Below are 20,547 nucleotides of genomic sequence, written 5' to 3'. Positions count from 1 at the left end.
TCTGCACATGTCCTTTACCATCTGCCCCACAGACACTAAATGGAGCAGCTGTCGGGGATGCCTCCTGCAGCTGTATTTAGTGTCTATAGGTCTGCACATGTCCTTTACCATCTGCCCCACAGACACTGAATGGAGCAGCTGTCGGGGATGCCTCCTGCAGCTGTATTTAGTGTCTATAGGTCTGCACATGTCCTTTACCATCTGCCCCACAGACACTGAATGGAGCAGCTGTCGGGGATGCCTCCTGCAGCTGTATTTAGTGTCTATAGGTCTGCACATGTCCTTTACCATCTGCCCCACAGACACTAAATGGAGCAGCTGTCGGGGATGCCTCCTGCAGCTGTATTTAGTGTCTATAGGTCTGCACATGTCCTTTACCATCTGCCCCACAGACACTGAATGGAGCAGCTGTCGGGGATGCCTCCTGCAGCTGTATTTAGTGTCTATAGGTCTGCACATGTCCTTTACCATCTGCCCCACAGACAGAGAATGGAGCAGCTGTCGGGGATGCCTCCTGCAGCTGTATTTAGTGTCTATAGGTCTGCACATGTCCTTTGCCATCTGCCCCACAGACACTGAATGGAGCAGCAGTGCATTGGATTGAGCACACTTCTATTCAAACTGTCCCTCACTGCAGTTGGGAAGTGAGGAGGTACCGGAGGTTCGGGACCACCATTCTAGTCATCGTGGGGTTCCAGCAATCAAGACATTTGTCACCTACCATGTAGATAAATAAAACAGATCATATAACAAAAGGGTTTCACCAGCATACCATATACCTGCTGTATTGAAAACTTAAAGGGGTTGTCCTTTCGGCAGATTTATGGCATTCCCTCAGGATAGCCCATAAATGTCTGATAGGTGCAAGTCCCACCTTCCAAAAATAGCCATACTGAAGCAAATTGAGAGAGCAGCACACATTCAGTTACCTCTCCACTACCAATGGGGCCCTGTACTTGACATAGGATCAGGTCCCAAAAGGTAGGATCCCCACCTGTCAGACATATATGGCATAGATGTGCCACACATTTCTTGATGGGAATAACCCTCTAAAAGGTGCATAATGTATTCATCTTTCACTGTTGGACACATGAGCAATCAAAGTTCACAACTTACTTCTGTGCTGCTGTTTTCACGCCGGACCGCGAGGTACTTGTATGATGACAAATTCTTCTCTGCAACATAGTTCCTGGGGGGAGTACAATGTTCTGGGCATTTTCTCTGTGGTTGACAGATAGAAAGGTATTACTTATGTTTCATGTGTGATGTGAGACATTGTTACACGTAGGTACTGAACGTAGCCTCCAAAGAGGTCTGCAGTACACACTACCATTTTACCTTTTCCTTCCTCTCATTTCTTCAATGCTAAAATATTATATATTGGACAATAAATATCCAGTGTGTGGCTGTGCAGTATATCTTTCTCTCTCAAGAAACACAGTTTTGGCTCATTTATCTTAATAAAGATCTGCAAGGAAAAAAAATATATCTGATATCCTGAAATCAGGCCCGTCAAAATCTGTGGATTGGCCTTGATAAACTGGTTGCCTCGTGCACACAATTGTATTTGAATCTGGCCATAATGCATTTCAATGGGACCACGCTTAGGTGGTGAGAACTTAAGGCTCCTTCACACTTGCCAATGATCGGAGCAATTATCAGGAAGGAATGTTCTTGGGAAAGCTCATTCCTGATAACTGCCATGTGCCACTGACCACCTGATCAAATAAAGGCATCTTTGGCACTTTCACCTAAATCACTGTTTCTGGGCCTAGACCACGCTGTCTAAACAGTTATCTACTGCCCGGAAACAATGAATGCATATGGGGATGAGCAATAACTCTAGCGATTGCTCATAACCATACAGCAGATGTTACTGCTGCATATAAACGCAGCTGTCACATACTCTGGCAAGTAAGCAATTATCGGGAACAAACAGTTTGTTTCTGATAATTGCTTGCTGTGTTGCCCATGTAAAGAGGTCTTTACACTATATGGTCTACAGGTGCTCCAGATGTTTCAACCAGCATTGTCCACTGTGCTATCTGGCACATTTTTCAAATGTCTGTTCCAGCTTTGTACATAAGGCCTCTTCATGCAAACCAACCGTGCAGGCAATTATCTGATAATCGCATGTTTGTCAGATGCAGCAATCATCTCTTTTGTATGGGGACAAACGTTCGCTACTGCGGTGGCAACTTTAGGGCCCTTTCACACGAGCGAGTTTTCCACGTCACGTGAACGCATAGCACCTGCACTGAATCCTGACCAATTCATTTCAATGGGTCTGTGAACATGAGCGTTTTTTTTCACGCACCACTTCTGCGTTGCGCGAATAACGCAGCATGTTCTATATTCTGCGTTTTTCACGCAGCCCTGGTCCCATAGACGTGAATGGGTCTTTAGTGAAAAACGAATTGTATCCGCAAGCAGGTGTAGATGAGATGCATTTTTTACTGATGGTTGCTAAGACAAAAATGTTGTTTGTAAACCTTCAGTTTTTTTATCACGCGTGTGAAAAACGCATCAAAATGCATTGCAACCGCGAGGAAAAAACTGAATGCAATCGCAGACAAAACTGACTGACCTTGCTTGCAAAATGGTGCGAGTTTCACTGAACGCACCCTGAACGCATCCGGAGCCAATCCGTCACGCTCGTGTGAAAGAGGCCTTACACATGGATAATGACTAATAAAGTAAAACTATTCCCATGGGCTGTGGAGTCTCAGCCTAGTAGAGGTGTGCTTGGGCTCGGATACTGGATAAGGGCGTTCCTGGGAACTATTGAAAGAAAATAACGCCCCTCTGGGCACCTTAATGCCTAATTTGCATATCGTACAAAGAGGGTTTTCACAAGATAGAAAACAAGAAACGCCAAATGAAAGGTACATCAGGGAAGGAGGTGTTATGTTCTACATGGGAATAGTTTTACTTTATTAGTGATCATCCATGTGACAGTAAATGCTTTACTATAGAGTTTGGGAATTATTTCATGCCGTTTTCACATATATACTGGCTTACAAATTACTGCTCATTGGAAATATGCTCTTTTACAAAACTTTCCAAATTGGTCAAAAAGAGGAGAACTTGTTTCACATGGAGAGCCCCGAGAGCAGTCCACATCATAAAACGCTTACACCAGATTCTTGCTTGCTCCTATCATGTTCAGTCCAATTGCGTTGCCTTTAATAGGTCTTAAGTGAAGTGTTTTCCCTCTTCTCTCATTTGTCTTAAGTGAGTCCCCTGGACCTTGAACAGTTCCAGGCCGCAGATGTCTGGACTGTAATAACAACAAAAGCATTAAACAGTTTATTAGGAAAAACCCATACAATTTTAGGGCCCATACACAAGCATTCTGTATAAGTCCATGAGAAAAAAAATAAAAAATCTCGGTGTGCCTCACTATAAAACTGGAAACACATGGAAGTATTGTACAGGACCATAGAAGTTATTATGGATCCATATAACACAGACCGGTGTCAATTATAATAAGGGTATGTGCAGGTTACAATCTGTCAAGTATGCATATAAAAAAAATTATATACATATACACATTTTTATTAAAAAAAATAATAATTATATAATATATATATATATATATACATATATACACACACACACACACATATACATACACATACACACACACACACACAGTACAGACCAAAATGGACACACCTTCTCATTCAAAGAGTTTTCTTTATTTTCATGACTATGAAGGCATCAAAACTATGAATTAACACATGTGGAATTATATACATAACAAACAAGTGTGAAACAACTGAAAATATGTCATATTCTAGGTTCTTCAAAGTAGCCACCTTTTGCTTTGATTACTGCTTTGCACACTCTTGGCATTCTCTTGATGAGCTTCAAGAGGTAGTCCCCTGAAATGGTTTTCACTTCACAGGTGTGCCCTGTCAGGTTTAATAAGTGGGATTTCTTGCCTTATAAATGGGGTTGGGACCATCAGTTGCGTTGAGGAGAAGTCAGGTGGATACACAGCTGATAGTCCTACTGAATAGACTGTTAGAATTTGTATTATGGCAAGAAAAAAGCAGCTAAGTAAAGAAAAACGAGTGGTCATCATTACTTTAAGAAATGAAGGTCAGTCAGTCAGCCGAAAAATTGGGAAAACTTTGAAAGTAAAGGCTATTTGACCATGAAGGAGAGTGATGGGGTGCTGCGCCAGATGACCTGTCCTCCACAGTCACCGGACCTGAACCCAATCGAGATGGTTTGGGGTGAGCTGGACCGCAGAGTGAAGGCAAAAGGGCCAACAAGTGCTAAGCATCTCTGGGAACTCCTTCAAGACTGTTGGAAGACCATTTCAGGGGACTACCTCTTGAAGCTCATCAAGAGAATACCAAGAGTGTGCAAAGCAGTAATCAAAGCAAAAGGTGGCTACTTTGAAGAACTTAGAATATGACATATTTTCAGTTGTTTCACACTTGTTTGTTATGTATATAATTCCACATGTGTTAATTCATAGTTTTGATGCCTTCAGTGTGAATCTACAATTTTCATAGTCATGAAAATAAAGAAAACTCTTTGAATGAGAAGGTGTGTCCAATATATATATATATATATATATATATATATATATTTATTACACATATACACACACACACATTATATTATATATTTTATATATTAAAACTACCATCTCTGAAATTCCCCAACTAGTGTTTAGCAAACTTGTTGTTTTAAGTTCGGCGTACAAGGTTCGGGTTTGGGGTCATCTAAGAATTCTGTTATGGATTAACCATAACTTACGGTCCGTGGTAGCATAATCCATAACAGAATTTTTAGATAACCTGAACCTTGTATTTCGAACTTGAAACCACAAGTTCACTCAACACTATCCACAACCTTACAAAATGTGTATGTTGGAATACAGAAACATTGCCTACTTGCCTTTTGTTCATCAGCTTTTGGGCTGTCTCCATCACTTTCTTCTACATTGAGCAAGTTAACCTCACTATAACAAAAAAAAAGAAAAAATATGTAATACACATACAGCAAGACACCAAGTCTAAAGTCACAGTGCCTTCTGTACAAGACACCTGGAGGCAAGTAAGAGAGTGGTCTTTAATGAGCTGTAACTGGTTAACTGTCCCCCTGCTTGGCAATTAGACATGAGTGACCTCAGTCTTACTACGCCAACAGAAGAACGCAGGCTGGTGATAGGTGGTGAAAACAGAGGTGCCATTCATGATGCAGTATGCCCCCCGAATAAGGCATTCAGAAGCGGTGAGTATCTCATAGCAGAGTCTTTACCAGTAATACAACTGTACTAAAGGAACGTCACAACACCAAAAAATCACTATCCCAAATTCTCTAAAATGGACCCAGCAGCTATATTATGTAATATGGATTCCTAACACCCTTAAGGAAGATGGTAAGTACCACTCCAGGACCTTAGCTCAGCTGTGCATGTGTGGCCTCTATGGGACTACCAAAAATAGCTGTCTCTGCTATCTCTGAGAGTCTAAATGAAGTGAGTGTAGTGGTGGTCAGGCTTGCGTGGTACGCTCTTTGTTCATTTGTATGTGACCTCCAAAAATATCCAGGCCGACTTGCTTGGCTAATTTTGGAACTCCCATAGAAATGAACAGATAGCAGGCTGTGCATGTGCAGAGCGCTCTCCTTCACCTTCAGGGGCCCGTTCTGAAGATAGGTGTGGTATGCCACCAATGTCTAAGGTGGGACAACCCCTTTAAGGAGGAGGTTACGGTATAGCTTTGGTATAAACCTCAGTTAAAAAAAAAAAAAAAAAAGCACAGCTATACACGGTTTCGATTCATTGAAAGAAAGATAATCACCCAATTTTCAGTCACTCTCGTTTTGAGGAACTTCCCCCAATATACAGAGCTAAGGGCTCATACACACGACCTCTTTGTGGCCATTTTTTTTTACTTCTTCCCAAATGTCCTGTCCTTGTCCTCAGAACAGACAAGAATAGGACATTGCGGGGCGCGCAAACGGATGTGGACAGCACACTTTGCTGTCTGCTTCTTTTGAGGCCCCATTAAAATGAATGGGTCGACATTCCATCCGCAAAAAGCATCGAGCATCTGATATGGACCAAAACCATGGTCGAGTCCATGAGCCCTAAAAGTGGGTCCTGGATGGGGTCACATTGTTTAGCTCCTTAAAACTCAACCTGGTTTGGCAATGGTTTGTTTAGCTTTTCACATTTAAAAAGCCATGACTTTTTATTTTTCGGTCGACATAGCCATATGAGGTCTTGCTTTTGGTGGGTCAAGTTGTATTATTTAATGCCATTATTTTGTGGTGCATGTATTGAATTGCACAAATTTTAAAATTGTTTTTGGGATGCAATTCCGCCAATATTTCTAGTCGCTATATTCTGATCAACCATGTTTTTCACCAGCTGAGCAGATATCATTTTGAGATACATGCCACCTTTTGATAACTATTTTTGACCAAACATCCCCCCCCCAATCAATTCAGGCATTGTTTTCTTTTTCTTTATATTATTCACCGCTTGAGAGTGTGGTTAATCATTTACATGACACGTTGACAAAAAATATATAATAATAATATTTATTCAGCTTTTTTTAAATTAATTCTATTTAGTCCTCTTCGGGGACTTGAACCTGTGATCAATTGAGCACCTGTACTATACACTGTAATATTCCTGTATTACAGCAGAAAGGGATATTTGCTGAAAGTAGATAACATCCTGCTAGAAGCTAATAAGTGCTGTAACACTGCAGGTCTGCGGGCTTTCAGAAGACCCACGGTTGTCATGGTAACCCTTGAGATTTCTTTCGTGGGGGTGCCAATACGAAAATAGAGGGAGCCCCCTCCCTCTAACTTTTCTGATCTCTTAGTTGCTATTGACTGCTGAATCTGAGCGGTTAAATTGCAGGAATTGGAGTTCTCTCAAGGTGCCAGCTATATAATACCACTATAATACTGTGATGGTCCTGATACTGTGACATTACAATGCTGCACTATATCGATTTGTGTCAACTACCTATTGAACTGAAGGAATATTATGGCACACAGCGGGAAGGTTTTAAGGAATTTTCCCATCTGATAAATTTATGGCATATATCAAGGATTGGTGGGGATCGCATACGTATGTCCGTTTGGTGACATCTGCAAAAATATATAACATGTCCTGCATTACATACAGGGATAGGACAGTTGTATTATGCGCCGGACATTCCATTCCGCAAAATGCAGAATGCACACGGCCAGTATCCATGTTTTGCAGATCCGCAATTAGCAGGAGTCTCAGAGATTGGATCCTCAAGGATCAGAAAGTTTTATGCCAGCACTTTATACCATGGGAATAGCTAGTTAAAGGGAACCGGTCAGCTCCAAAACACTCCACAAACTAGAGTAAGCGGTGTATAGTATAAGTGGCGCTGAGTCCGGTTATGTCGTACAAACCAGGACTCCTCTCTGAGTCCTCTCAGTGCATCTTACTGCTGGTTTGTGGGAGCACAGCGTCAGATTGCAGGTATGAAGATAAAAATTACATAACCGGACTCAGCGCCACTCACACCATACACCGCTAAGGCCCCTTTAACACAGGAGAGAATTCCGCACGGGTGCAATGCGCGAGGTGAACGCATTGCACCCGCACTGAATCCGGACCCATTCACTTCAACGGGGCTGTGCAGACGAGCTGTGATTTTCATGCATCACTTGTACTTTGCGTGAAAATCGCAGAATGTTCTATATTGATGCAACGCAGGCCAGCGAGAAATTTGCAAGCATCCGCGAGCAAGTGCGGATGTGGTGCGATTTTCACGCATGGCTGCTATGAGATGACAGTGATGAGCAACCCCGGACTCCATTAAAGTAAATTCATTGTATTATTTTCCCTTATAACATGGTTATAAGGGAAAATAGGAACATTCTTAATACAGAATGCTTACTTAAATGTCGATTGAGGGGTTAAAAAAGGAAAAAAAAAAATTAACTCACCTCATCCACTTGTTTGCGCAGCCGGCATCCTCTTCTTTCAGGACCTGCAAAAGGACCTTTGATGACGTAATCGCGCTCACCACGTGGTGACGTCAGCGCAGGTCCTGCTGAATGAAGATAGAAGATCCTTTCCATCTTCATTCAGCAGGACCTGCGCTGACGTCACCACGTGGTGAGCGCGATTACGTCATCAAAGGTCCTTTTGCAGGTCCTGAAAGAAGAAGAAAGAAGAGGATGCCGGCTGCGCGAACAAGTGGATTATGTTTTTATTTCATTTTTTAACCCTCAATTGACATTTTACTAAGCATTCTGTATGAAAGAATGCTATTATTTTCCATTATAACCATGTTATAATGGAAAATAATAAAATGAACATAACACCTAACCCAAACCTGCACTTCAGTGAAGAAGTCCGGGTTCGGGTCTGGGTACCACATTCAGTTTTTCTCCCGCGCGTGCAAAAAAAAAAAAATTCCTGCAATGCACCCTGAACGCATCCGGCCCTCACCCGCGACGCCCGTGTGAAGCGGGCCTTACTCTAGTTTGTGGGGTATTTCGGAGCTGAGAGATTTGCTTTAAGGCCTCATTCAGACAGATAATTGTGCCAGTGTTTGACTTCCCATATCCCAGATGTGCCCTGCGGAACCAAAGATAAAGTACAAAACAGATAGTTGCGATCTGGCATTACAACTGGCATCTGAGAGATGGAAAGTTATGAGGCCCAAGACAAGCTCATTATTAGTATATATCCACTTTAAAGGCACATTCACACATGGCAGATTTGTTGCAGGAAACTGAGTGTTCCATTAAAGGGACCGCGTCACCAGTTTTCTGCTGCCCTCACTTTCAAATCCTAACAGCTCCAGCGCGTGCCAATGAGTCCTCGTATTCATGAGCTCACAGCTCTCCCCGCCCACTTGACTCTGACAGGTTTTTCTAACTGAATCAGCAGGTGGGCGGGGACAGCCACAAGCTCAGAAATATTGAGGACTCATCGACATGCACTGGAGCTGTTCAATGCAAGATTTTAGTAAAATGCCTGGGTCAGCACTGTGTCACTAGTTTATGCTGCCCTTAGGTAGGACACCATAAAGATTCCCTTTAAAGGGAACCTGTCACCAGTTTTATGGTGTCCTAACTAAGGGCAACATAAATAAGTGACTGATTCTCTTAGCAAAATGCTGGGTCACTTTCTTTAATTGACCCAGTCAATCTGCCAACATCTTGTATTGAAAAGCTCCAGCTGATAATGATGAGTCATGAATATTCATGAGCTCCTGACACTCCCCGCCCACCTGCTGCTGAATGACAGTTTGTTTCCATATGAACCAGCAGCAGGTGGGCAGGGGAGTGGCTATAGCTCTGAATTAAATATACGCTGGACTCAATGACATCACGCTGGACTCAAATCAGCTCATTAGCATGCAGCATCTTTGTGTGTATATTATGAGGTAACCATCTGTCACACCAGTAAGTGAATACATCTAAGGTACTTTTTAGTAGTTACTGATTGTATATAATTAGTTAGATTATAATCAAATATCCACATGACAGGTTCCCTTTAAGGCTACTTTCACACTTGCGTTTTCAATTCCGCTATTGAGGATACGCAAAAACCGCTAATGTAAAAGTAGCCTAAGAAAAATCCATGTACTAAACAATATGAGATACTAGAGGAAACAGCAATAAGGACTGGAAATGCTATCTTATCCCTTCAGACATCCACAGAACTGTACTTACTCTTTTTCAACATCACCTTCACTTTCTTCCAGGTTTTCAAAACTCCAGTTATTTCTAAAACCTGCATCTTTCTTGGACTGTGTTCTATCCAAAGCTAAAACAAAGCAGAGCCAATCCATGTCAGAAACAGCATGGATAGATCTAATCGCTAAGAGTGAAATAACACAAATCAGTGCCGTAACCCCAGATGCAAGTCATACATCCCAGACCTCCACGTAATTGTTCACTGTCCCCGTAAAGAACATTCATCATCTATCCACAGGATGATTGCTGGAGGTCTGACCGCTGGAACCCCACTGTGGGAATTAAGCAGATGTGTGGGTGCATGACACGTCTATGACTGCTGGAGAGAGTGGAGTCCTGTACTTGGCAGTCCTATAGAGAGGGAACAGGAGGGTGGTCACACATGTGCACCACTGCTCCATTCACAGAGGACCAACCACTGGGACCCTCAGCAATTCTAAGAATGGGGGTCCCTGAGTAATGCGGATAAATGTTCTTTATGGGAAGGTTCCTTTAATCAGAACTCCCATACAAAGTGAAGTTTTGCTCATGTAGCAGTAGACATGGACTCGGCCGATAGTGATATACAACAAGCATGGACTATCAGCTCTACTCCCTCCCTGTTCATCCCCTCAGGCAGATACTGGTGGACCTCAAAACCCTCTGTAGGCCTGCTCCACAGGAGACCAAGCAGACATCTCAGGGGTCAGCACAGTCAGTGGTTTCAGACTACTTCCCCATCATTCCACTGAGGAAAGTTATAGTACTCTATACTACTATAATGGCTGTTGTCCACTTACAGACCTGCTCGTGACAAACTGTCGCCAGCTCTGACTGACAGACCCTCCTCTTGTCTCGCTGAACGCGCTCCATCTTGTCTGATAGCTGCCTGGTTCATGAGCAAGTCCAGTTTCCACAACAACCAATTACACACCAGCTTTCATTTTGTCTTCTGCTCTTGAAAAACAAAAGCAGAGCTGCGATTGGTTGCTATGGACACCCTTGAGGGTCCTTTACCATGGGGCCATGGCTGCCCTGAACGAGCGCTGATAAGACAATATGAGTCGATCGGCGCTTACTTAGGGTGCTGCTACATATATACGTTTTCTCGGCTTGTAATAAACACTATGAAAGTCGTGCATTTTTTGGAGTGGCTTTTTTCCTACGGAATAGTCTATCTTTCTCTCCCGATCCTCCCATACGAATGCATGCTCGGCTGGGCTGTTCATGCACATCAGGGGTGAGATGGCCGAATATGCCGAAAATGGCCATTTCCCGACATAGAGCCAGTGTATGGCCAGCTTTAGTATCAGATTTGCGCCGACATTACCGTTTTCATTTCACAACTGTAATAGTGACAGACCCACAGTGCTAACATTTTTAAAATTGGGGAACGAATGCGGCCCCGTACAAACGGCCGTCTGAACGAGCCCTAATAGAGGCCCCAGTGATCTACCCATTATTAACTGTCCTGTGGGAACATTTACTTCACCTTGTATCCCGGTCTAAACCTATATTCACAATGCTGCAGACTTCAGAGCTGAAATCTCCCAGTTCAGGCCCAATGAGAGGTGTCGTCTTTACACCAGGATTCTGATGAAGGAAATGCTAAACATGTCAACAATCATGATGGTGTGCCCGATGGCAGATGTAAAGATTGGGCATGCTGCACTTCAGCATGCCTGACCCTTTGTTATCCTGGGAGATAAGGCACTACACGATCACCTCCTTTGGCCTAACTGACAGTGAACGTTCATGGAGAGGCTCCGTTAACATCTAATATGTGGACAGCGCCATACCCCAAACATTGTCAGGGTCCGCCATTCACCTGTCAGAGGCCACAGTGTCTTTTTGGGTTATGTTGGGGTTGCATACCCATGATAGATCCATTTTACCAAGGATCTGCAGACTGCGCTTTACTCTACACAGGGGCACCGCAAAAAACAACACACATACCACCTGGTATATGGTTTCAACATTGTGGCCAATTACAAATAAAATGACAGCGGTATAGGAGCAGGTACACAGCGGGGACTACTCCCAAAGTAGGTCTCGGACAAATGTGAACACAGCCCCATGTGTCTGGCCAGCCGGCGGTATGTGATCAGCACGGCTGTTACAGACATGTCTCAGGAGGAGCCTGTCGACCCGTTTCTGCACCCGATAGGGAATTCTGTATATGCAGATAGCAGAGGACACAGCAGCAGAGCCTATATACTAGATAATATATTCTGAGCAGGGCAATACCACCTATATATATTCTGAGCTAGCTAGAGATCTGATATGTAATATACTACAGACTAGCTGCAGAGCCTGCTTAAGAGATACATAGAGAGTTTACACATGCCATGAGCAGAGGGTATATATGGTATACAGCTGCAGAGCCTACATATAATATACAGAAGATACAGCTGCAGAGCCTACATATAATATATAGAGGATACAGCTGCAGAGCCTACATATAATATACAGAAGATACAGCTGCAGAGCCTACATATAATATATAGAGGATACAGCTGCAGAGCCTACATATAATATATAGAAGATACAGCTGCAGAGCCTACATATAATATATAGAGGATACAGCTGCAGAGCCTACATATAATATATAGAAGATACAGCTGCAGAGCCTACATATAATATATAGAGGATACAGCTGCAGAGCCTACATATAATATATAGAGGATACAGCTGCAGAGCCTACATATAATATATAGAGGATATAGCTGCAGAGCCTACATATAATATATAGAGGATACAGCTGCAGAGCCTACATATAATATATAGAGGATACAGCTGCAGAGCCTACATATAATATATAGAGGATACAGCTGCAGAGCCTACATATAATATATAGAGGATACAGCTGCAGAGCCTACATATAATATATAGAGGATACAGCTGCAGAGCCTACATATAATATATAGAGGATACAGCTGCAGAGCCTACATATAATATATAGAAGAAGATACAGCTGCAGAGCCTACATATAATATATAGAGGATATAGCTGCAGAGCCTACATATAATATATAGAGGATATAGCTGCAGAGCCTACATATAATATATAGAGGATATAGCTGCAGAGCCTACATCTCATATATATATAAAAATGAGTTTCTGGCCATCTGTCTGTTCTTTATGCATGACCAAATTTGGCGCACAGGTATATTAGGAAGGTTTTAGACCGGGTCTCGGGTATCTAGGACGTACCGTTCCTGAGATATTCCCCAAAAATTACCTGTATTAGGCTACTTTCACACTTGCGGCAGAGTGATCCAGCAAGCAGTTCCGTCGCCAAAACTGCCTGCCAGACCCGGCAAAACGTATGCAAACTGATGGCATTTGTAAGACTGATCAGGATCCTCAACAGTTTTAAAAATGCCTGATCAGAAAAATGCATTGAAATGCCAGATCCGTCTTTCCGGTGTTATCCGGCAAAACGGATCTGGCATTTATTTTTTTTCACCTTTTTCGGTCTGGATCCGGTATTAATACATTCCTATGGTCTTCAGATTTTTGGGCCGGAGATAAAAACTGTAGAATGCTGCGGTTTTATCTTTTGCCTGATCAGTCAAAAAGACTGAAGACATCCTGATGCATCCTGGATTGCTCTCCATTCAGAATGCATGGGGATATACCTGATCAGTTCTTTTCCAGCAATGAGCCTTTTTGACGGAACTCAGTGCCGGAAAATAAAAACGCAAGTGTGAAAGTACCCTTAGCCAATAGAAGCCTGCAAGTCTTTCTCTTCATATCCCAACTGCCATACACATGGTCACATGACCCTTATCAGCCAAAAGAAGCTTGCAGGCCCTTAGTCTTCACATACACAGTTTTACTCCAGGTTTCCATAACAACCCAACCATTTTTCATCACTGCTGTAGGTCAACTTTAGGCTAGGGCTACATGACGACAATAGGTCGCACGACACATAGGGGACAACTACACTGCTACATGAATCCATCTTGGATGGATTTTTTGCGACTGACGTGTCGCAGTATGTCGCAGTGATAAACCATAGCCTATCATTATAAACATTGTTGCGCAACATTGGTACGACAAAATGTTGCGCGACACGTAGTCATGTAGCCCTAGCTTTAAAGGTGCAGGGTGCTGTGGAGGTCATTGTTAAAGAGGACCTTTCATTGGTTTGTAGTAAGTAAGATAAATATCTGTAATAGCGCTCCTGCTCCCCGTTATGGCCCCCGCAAATTTTAACACTGAGCATCGGAGCAATGGGGATGAGACGCAGTCTTTCTCTGTGGCCGTCTCCTTCTCTCTGGCTGTAGCGCTGTCCAATCGTAGCGCACAGCGTCACAGCCAGGGAGAAAAAAAAATGCCTGGCTGTGACGCTCTGCGTTGCGATTGGACAGCGCTACAGCCAGAGAGAAGGAGACGGCCACAGAGAAAGACTGCGTCTCATCCCCATTGCTCCGATGCTCAGTGTTAGCATACTGAGCGGGCCATAACGGGGCGCAGGAGCGCTATTTTAAAAAAAACAGGCAGGGTGGCAGCACCAACCCCGTTGGTGCTGCCACCCTGCCTGTTTTTTTAAAATACCCAGCAGGTACAGATATTTATCTCACTTACTACAAACCCATCAAAGGTCCTCTTTTAGGGGGCAGGGGCCACTATTAAAGGGGCAGCTGCTGTGGAGGTCACTGTTAAGTCAGCAGGGTACTGTGAGGTTACTTAAGGGAACGGGGTACTGTGGCAGTCACTGTTAAAGGGACGGGTGCTGTGGAGGTCTCTATTAATGGGGCAGGGAACAGTGCAGGTCACATATAATGGGACGGTCCCCTATGGAGGTCAGTGTTAAGGGGCGGGGGTGCTGTATCAGTCACTGTTAAAGGGACGGGTGCTGTGGAGGTCTCTATTAATGGGGCTAGGAACAGTGCAGGTCACATATAATGGGACGGTCCCCTATGGAGGTCAGTGTTAAGGGGCGGGGGTGCTGTATCAGTCACTGTTAAAGGGACGGGTGCTGTGGAGGTCTCTATTAATGGGGCTAGGAACAGTGCAGGTCACATATAATGGGACGGTCCCCTATGGAGGTCAGTGTTAAGGGGCGGGGGTGCTGTATCAGTCACTGTTAAGGGGGAGGGCCCCTGAGGAGGTCAATTTTAAGGGAGTGGGGTGCTATAAAACTCACTGTTAGGCCCCTTTCACACGGGCGAGTAATCCGCGCGGATGCGATGTGTGAGTTGAACGCATTGCACCCGCACTGAATCCCGACCCATTCATTTCTATGGGGCTGTTCACATGAGCGGTGATTTTCACGCATCACTTGTGCGTTGCGTGAAAATCGCAGCATGCTCCTCTTTGTGCGTTTTTCACGTAACGCAGGCCCCATAGAAATGAATGGGGTTGCGTGAAAATCGCAAGCATCTGCAAGCAAGTGCGGATGCGGTGCGATTTTCACGCACGGTTGCTAGGAGACGATCGGGATGGAGACCCGATCATTATTATTTTCCCTTATAACATGGTTATAAGGGAAAATAATAGCATTCTGAATACAGAATGCATACTAAAATAGTACTGGAGGGGTTAAAAAAATTATAATAATTTAACTCACCTTAGTCCAGTTGATCGCGAAGCCCGGCTTCTCGTCTGTCTCCTTTGCTGAACAGGACCTGTGGTGAGCATTCATTGCAGGAACAGGACCTGTGGTGAGCATTCATTGCAGGAACAGGACCTGTGGTGACGTCAATCCGGTCATCACATGATCCATCACCATGGTAAAAGATCATGTGATGGACCATGTGATGACCGAAGTGACGTCACCACAGGTCCTGTTCCTGCAATGAATGCTCACCACAGGTCCTGTTCAGCAAAGGAGACAGACGAGAAGCCGGGCTTCGCGATCAACTGGACTAAGGCGAGTTAAATTATTATTATTATTTTTTTAACTCCTCCAGCCCTATTTTACTATGCATTCTGTATTCAGAATGCTATTATTTCCCCTTATAACCATGTTATAAGGGAAAATAATACAATCTACAGAACACCGATCCCAAGCCCGAACTTCTGTGAAGAAGTTCGGGTTTGGGGACCAAACACGCGCGATTTTTCTCACGCGAGTGCAAAACGCATTACAATGTTTTGAAATCGCGCGTGTTCCCGCAACGCACCTGCACATTTTCCCGCAACGCCCTTGTGAAAGAGGCCTTAAAGGGAGTCTTTCACGCAGATTCACTAATAACAGTGTTATGTCCACGACATCCCCCCTATTAAAACTGTGCTTACCGTTAGTTCCTTGCTGGCATTGTTGTGCAGAAAAACACTTTTAATCCGTATGCAAATGAGGCTGTGAAGGTGCCCAGGGGCGGCGTTACAACGGCCGATGCCCAGGCCCCTAGGTCATTTTCATATGAAGCCACTCCCCCTCCGCCGCATCTGCCCGCCCTTAGTCTCTGCTCTAACCTCTCTCCTCCTGTCCGTAATCTCGCGCATGCGCCGATGATCGCGATAACGCACGGTAAACTGCGATGCCCCGGCCCGACTGTGCTCGTTCATCAGCGCATGCGCGGGATTATGGACAGGAGGAGGGAGGTTAGAGCAGAGACTAAGGGCGGGCAGATGCGGCGGAGGGGGAGTGGCTTCATATGAAAATGACCCAGGGGCCTAGGCACTGGCCGTTGTAACGCCGCCCCTGGGCACCTTCACAGCCTCATTTGCATACGAATTAAAAGTGTTTTTCTGCACATCGATGCCAGCAAGGAACTAACGGTAAGCACAGTTTTAATAGGGGGGATGCCGTGGACATAACACTGTTATTAGGTTAATAGGGTGAATCTGCGTGAAAGACTCCCTTTAAAGGGGCAGGCTGCTGTGAAGGTCAAAGTTAAGGGGATGGGCTGCTGTGGGGGTCCCATTCTAAAGAGGCGGGCACTGTGGGGGGGTGTCAGTTTTAAGGGGGGGAAGGGTGGTGGAGTTCACTGTTAAGAGGCGGGGTACTGTAGAGGTCACTGTTAGGGCTCGAACGTGTTTTGCGTTCCGTATTCGGGCCGTTTTCTGCGTTCCGCATACGGTCCGTATACAGGACAATTCATTTCAATGGGTCCGCAAAAGATGCGGACAGCATTCTGTGTGCTGTACGCATCATGCCGTTGCTCCGTTCCTTGGCCTCGCAAAAATTATGAGTCCTGTCCTATTCTTGTCCGTTTTGCGGACAAGAATAGGCATTTCTATAATAGGCCTTCTGTTCTGTTCCGCAAATTGCGGAAGGCACACGGGCGCCAGCCGTGTTTTGCGGATCCGCAATTTGCGGACCACAAAAAACAGCACCGTCGTGTTAATGGGGGATACCGTCAATATCTTTTAACGACACACAAACATTAAATGAAATAGATAAAATTCTGCAGAAAAGCTGCAGAGCCTACATATAATATATAGAGGATACAGCTGCAGAGCCACCATATAATATACAGAGGATACAGCTGCAGAGCCTACATATAATAAATAGAGGATACAGCTGCAGAGCCTACATATAATAAATAGAGGATACAGCTGCAGAGCCTACATATAATATATAGAGGATACAGCTGCAGAGCCACCATATAATATACAGAGGATACAGCTGCAGAGCCTACATATAATAAATAGAGGATACAGCTGCAGAGCCTACATATAATAAATAGAGGATACAGCTGCAGAGCCTACATATAATATATAGAGGATACAGCTGCAGAGCCACCATATAATATACAGAGGATACAGCTGCAGAGCCTACATATAATAAATAGAGGATACAGCTGCAGAGCCTACATATAATAAATAGAGGATACAGCTGCAGAGCCTACATATAATATATAGAGGATACAGCTGCAGAGCCACCATATAATATACAGAGGATACAGCTGCAGAGCCTACATATAATATATAGAGGATACAGCTGCAGAGCCACCATATAATATACAGAGGATACAGCTGCAGAGCCTACATATAATATATAGAGGATACAGCTGCAGAGCCTACATATAATATATAGAGGATATAGCTGCAGAGCCTACATATAATATATAGAGGATATAGCTGCAGAGCCTACATATAATATATAGAAGACACAGCTGCCGAGCCTACATATAATACGCAGTGCATTCAACTGCAGACAGTATATATAGTATACAGCGGGCATAGCTGCAGAGCCTGTATACAGTACACAGCAGGCATAGCTGCAGAGCCTGCACACAGCATACAGCGGGCATAGCTGCAGAGCCTGTATACAGCGGCCATAGCTGCAGAGCCTGCATACAGCGGGCATAGCTGCAGAGCCTGCATACAGCGGGCATAGCTGCAGAGCTGTATACTGCGGGCATAGCTGCAGAGCCTGTATACAGCGGGCATAGCTGCAGAGCCTGTATACAGCGGGCATAGCTGCAGAGCCTGCATACAGCGGGCATAGCTGCAGAGCCTGCATACAGCGGGCATAGCTGCAGAGCCTGCATACAGCGGGCATAGCTGCAGAGCCTGCATACAGCGGGCATAGCTGCAGAGCCTGTATACAGCGGGCATAGCTGCAGAGCCTGTATACAGCGGGCATAGCTGCAGAGCCTGTATACAGCGGGCATAGCTGCAGAGCCTGCATACAGCGGGCATAGCTGCAGAGCCTGTATACAGCGGGCATAGCTGCAGAGCCTGTATACAGCGGGCATAGCTGCAGAGCCTGTATACAGCGGGCATAGCTGCAGAGCCTGTATACAGCGGGCATAGCTGCAGAGCCTGTATACAGCGGGCATAGCTGCAGAGCCTGTACACAGCGGGCATAGCTGCAGAGCCTGTACACAGCGGGCATAGCTGCAGAGCCTGTATACAGCGGGCATAGCTGCAGAGCCTGTATACAGTACACAGCAGGCATACAGCGGGCATAGCTGCAGAGCCTGTACACAGCGGGCATAGCTGCAGAGCCTGTACACAGCGGGCATAGCTGCAGAGCCTGTACACAGCGGGCATAGCTGCAGAGCCTGTACACAGCGGGCATAGCTGCAGAGCCTGTATACAGCGGGCATAGCTGCAGAGCCTGTATACAGCGGGCATAGCTGCAGGGCCTGTATACAGCGGGCATAGCTGCAGAGCCTGTATACAGCGGGCATAGCTGCAGAGCCTGTATACAGCGGGCATAGCTGCAGAGCCTGTATACAGCGGGCATAGCTGCAGAGCCTGTATACAGCGGGCATAGCTGCAGGGCAGGCAGCCGCACAACGATCAGGACAGGCCCGACTCTCACCTTTCAGAAAGCGGCTCTCTCCGCCGCCCGCCATCTTCCACCTTACTCCATGACCAGCGCCAAGGCAAGGCAGCGGGAAAGAGCGGGGCTGGAGCCGCGACGGGGCCCGGAGACAGAGGGAGCAGGGCGAGCACACAAGCACTGAGAGGCCGAGGTGTCAGGCAGGCCTCGGCAGGGAGAGGATGCAGGAGGCCGCAGTTGGAGTGGTGGGAGGAGCCTGACACACACACATCCACAGAGCCGGGGACGACTGCGGGCAGGGAAATGGCTCCAGAGCCTGATAGCTCCGCACTGAGCGCGCAGCGCAGCGCCACCTGCCCCCGGAGGCTCCTCAGCCACTCAGAAGGCCTCATTCACACTTGCGTATTTAGGCCGGTATTTGCCGTCTGTAAGTCAATCAGGACTGCTAATCCTCCCATTAATGAATGTCCCGCTCCTGGTTTGGGCTTACAAATACTGATGTGTGAATGTGGTCTGATTGTCCTGAGCGTTTCCTCCTTATGGTCATTTAAACGTATCGGTGGGGGTCGTCTTCTACTGAGACCTTTACTGATCATGAGAATGGAGGCCCTGTACCTCACAGGACCCCCCAAAAGAGAACTGAGGGCAAGCATGGGCCCTGCCTCCCCCTTATGTCTAGGAGACTGCTAGAGATAGCAAACAAAGTGCTCTCGGTTATCCCCTAGCCACACTTCAGATTATTGGAATACCCCTGGGGCATTGGTGGCAGATCACTAGGATGGCAGACCTCCCAAGTGTCCCTCTTTTGGAAGGAAAGTCTCTCTTTTTGACCTGGGGAATTAATGCATAAATTTGTATTAAAAGGAACCTGTCACTGGGATTTTGTGTATAGAGCTGAGGACATGGGCTGCTAGATGGCCGCTAGCACATCCGCAATACCCAGTCCCCATAGCTCTGTGTGCTTTTAGGGCTCTTTCACACCTGCGTTGTTCTTTTCCGGCATAGAGTTCCGTCGTCGGGGCTCTATGCCGGAAGAATCCTGATCAGGATTATCCCAATGCATTCTGAATGGAGAGAAATCCGTTCAGGATGCATCAGGATGTCTTCAGTTCCGGAACGGAAAGTTTTTTGGCCGGAGAAAATACTGCAGCATGCTGCGCTTTTTGCTCCGGTCAAAAATCCTGAACACTTGCCGCAAGGCCGGATCCGGAATTAATGCCCATTGAAAGGCATTAATCCGGATCCGGCCTTAAGCTAAACGTCGTTTCGGCGCATTGCCGGATCCGACGTTTAGCTTTTTCTGAATGGTTACCATGGCTGCCAGGACGCTAAGGTCCTGTTTGCCATGGTAAAGTGTAGTGGGGAGCGGGGGAGCAGTATACTTACCGTCCGTGCGGCTCCCGGGGCGCTTCAGAGTGACGTCAGGGCGCCCCACGCGCATGGGTGACGTGTCGCATGGATCACGTCATCCATGCGCATGGGGCGCCCTGACATCATTCTGGAGCGCCCCGGGAGCCGCACGGACTGTAAGTATACTGCTCCCCCGCACCCCACTACTACTATGGCAGCCAGGACTTTAATAGCGTCCTGGCTGCCATAGTAACACTGAACGCATTTTGAAGACGGATCCGTCTTCAAATGCTTTCA

General features: G+C 45.6%; 1 protein-coding gene across 4 annotated transcripts in view; it reads right to left on the bottom strand.

The window, feature by feature from the left end:
* SENP6 (SUMO specific peptidase 6) overlaps window positions 1–19,121 on the bottom strand; it is a 94,042-nt gene extending 74,921 nt beyond the window's left edge. For all 4 annotated transcript variants that reach the window (XM_040428665.1, XM_040428667.1, XM_040428666.1 and 1 more), the window contains exons 1-5: window positions 18,940–19,121; window positions 9,709–9,802; window positions 4,918–4,981; window positions 3,138–3,280; window positions 1,117–1,221 (exon numbers count right to left, since the gene is read on the bottom strand). In XM_040428665.1, coding sequence (XP_040284599.1) covers window positions 1,117–1,221; window positions 3,138–3,280; window positions 4,918–4,981; window positions 9,709–9,802; window positions 18,940–18,973 — 440 coding nt within the window. In that variant the 5' untranslated portion in view covers window positions 18,974–19,121. The remainder of the gene's footprint in view (window positions 1–1,116; window positions 1,222–3,137; window positions 3,281–4,917; window positions 4,982–9,708; window positions 9,803–18,939) is intronic.
* Window positions 19,122–20,547: the final 1,426 nt, after the last annotated feature.

Source organism: Bufo bufo, chromosome 4 (genome assembly GCF_905171765.1).
Source record: "Bufo bufo chromosome 4, aBufBuf1.1, whole genome shotgun sequence".
In the NCBI taxonomy this organism is placed as follows: Eukaryota; Metazoa; Chordata; class Amphibia; order Anura; family Bufonidae; genus Bufo; species Bufo bufo.
The sequence above is the reverse complement of the archived record's forward strand: the minus strand, read 5'-3'. Positions and strand labels throughout refer to the sequence as shown.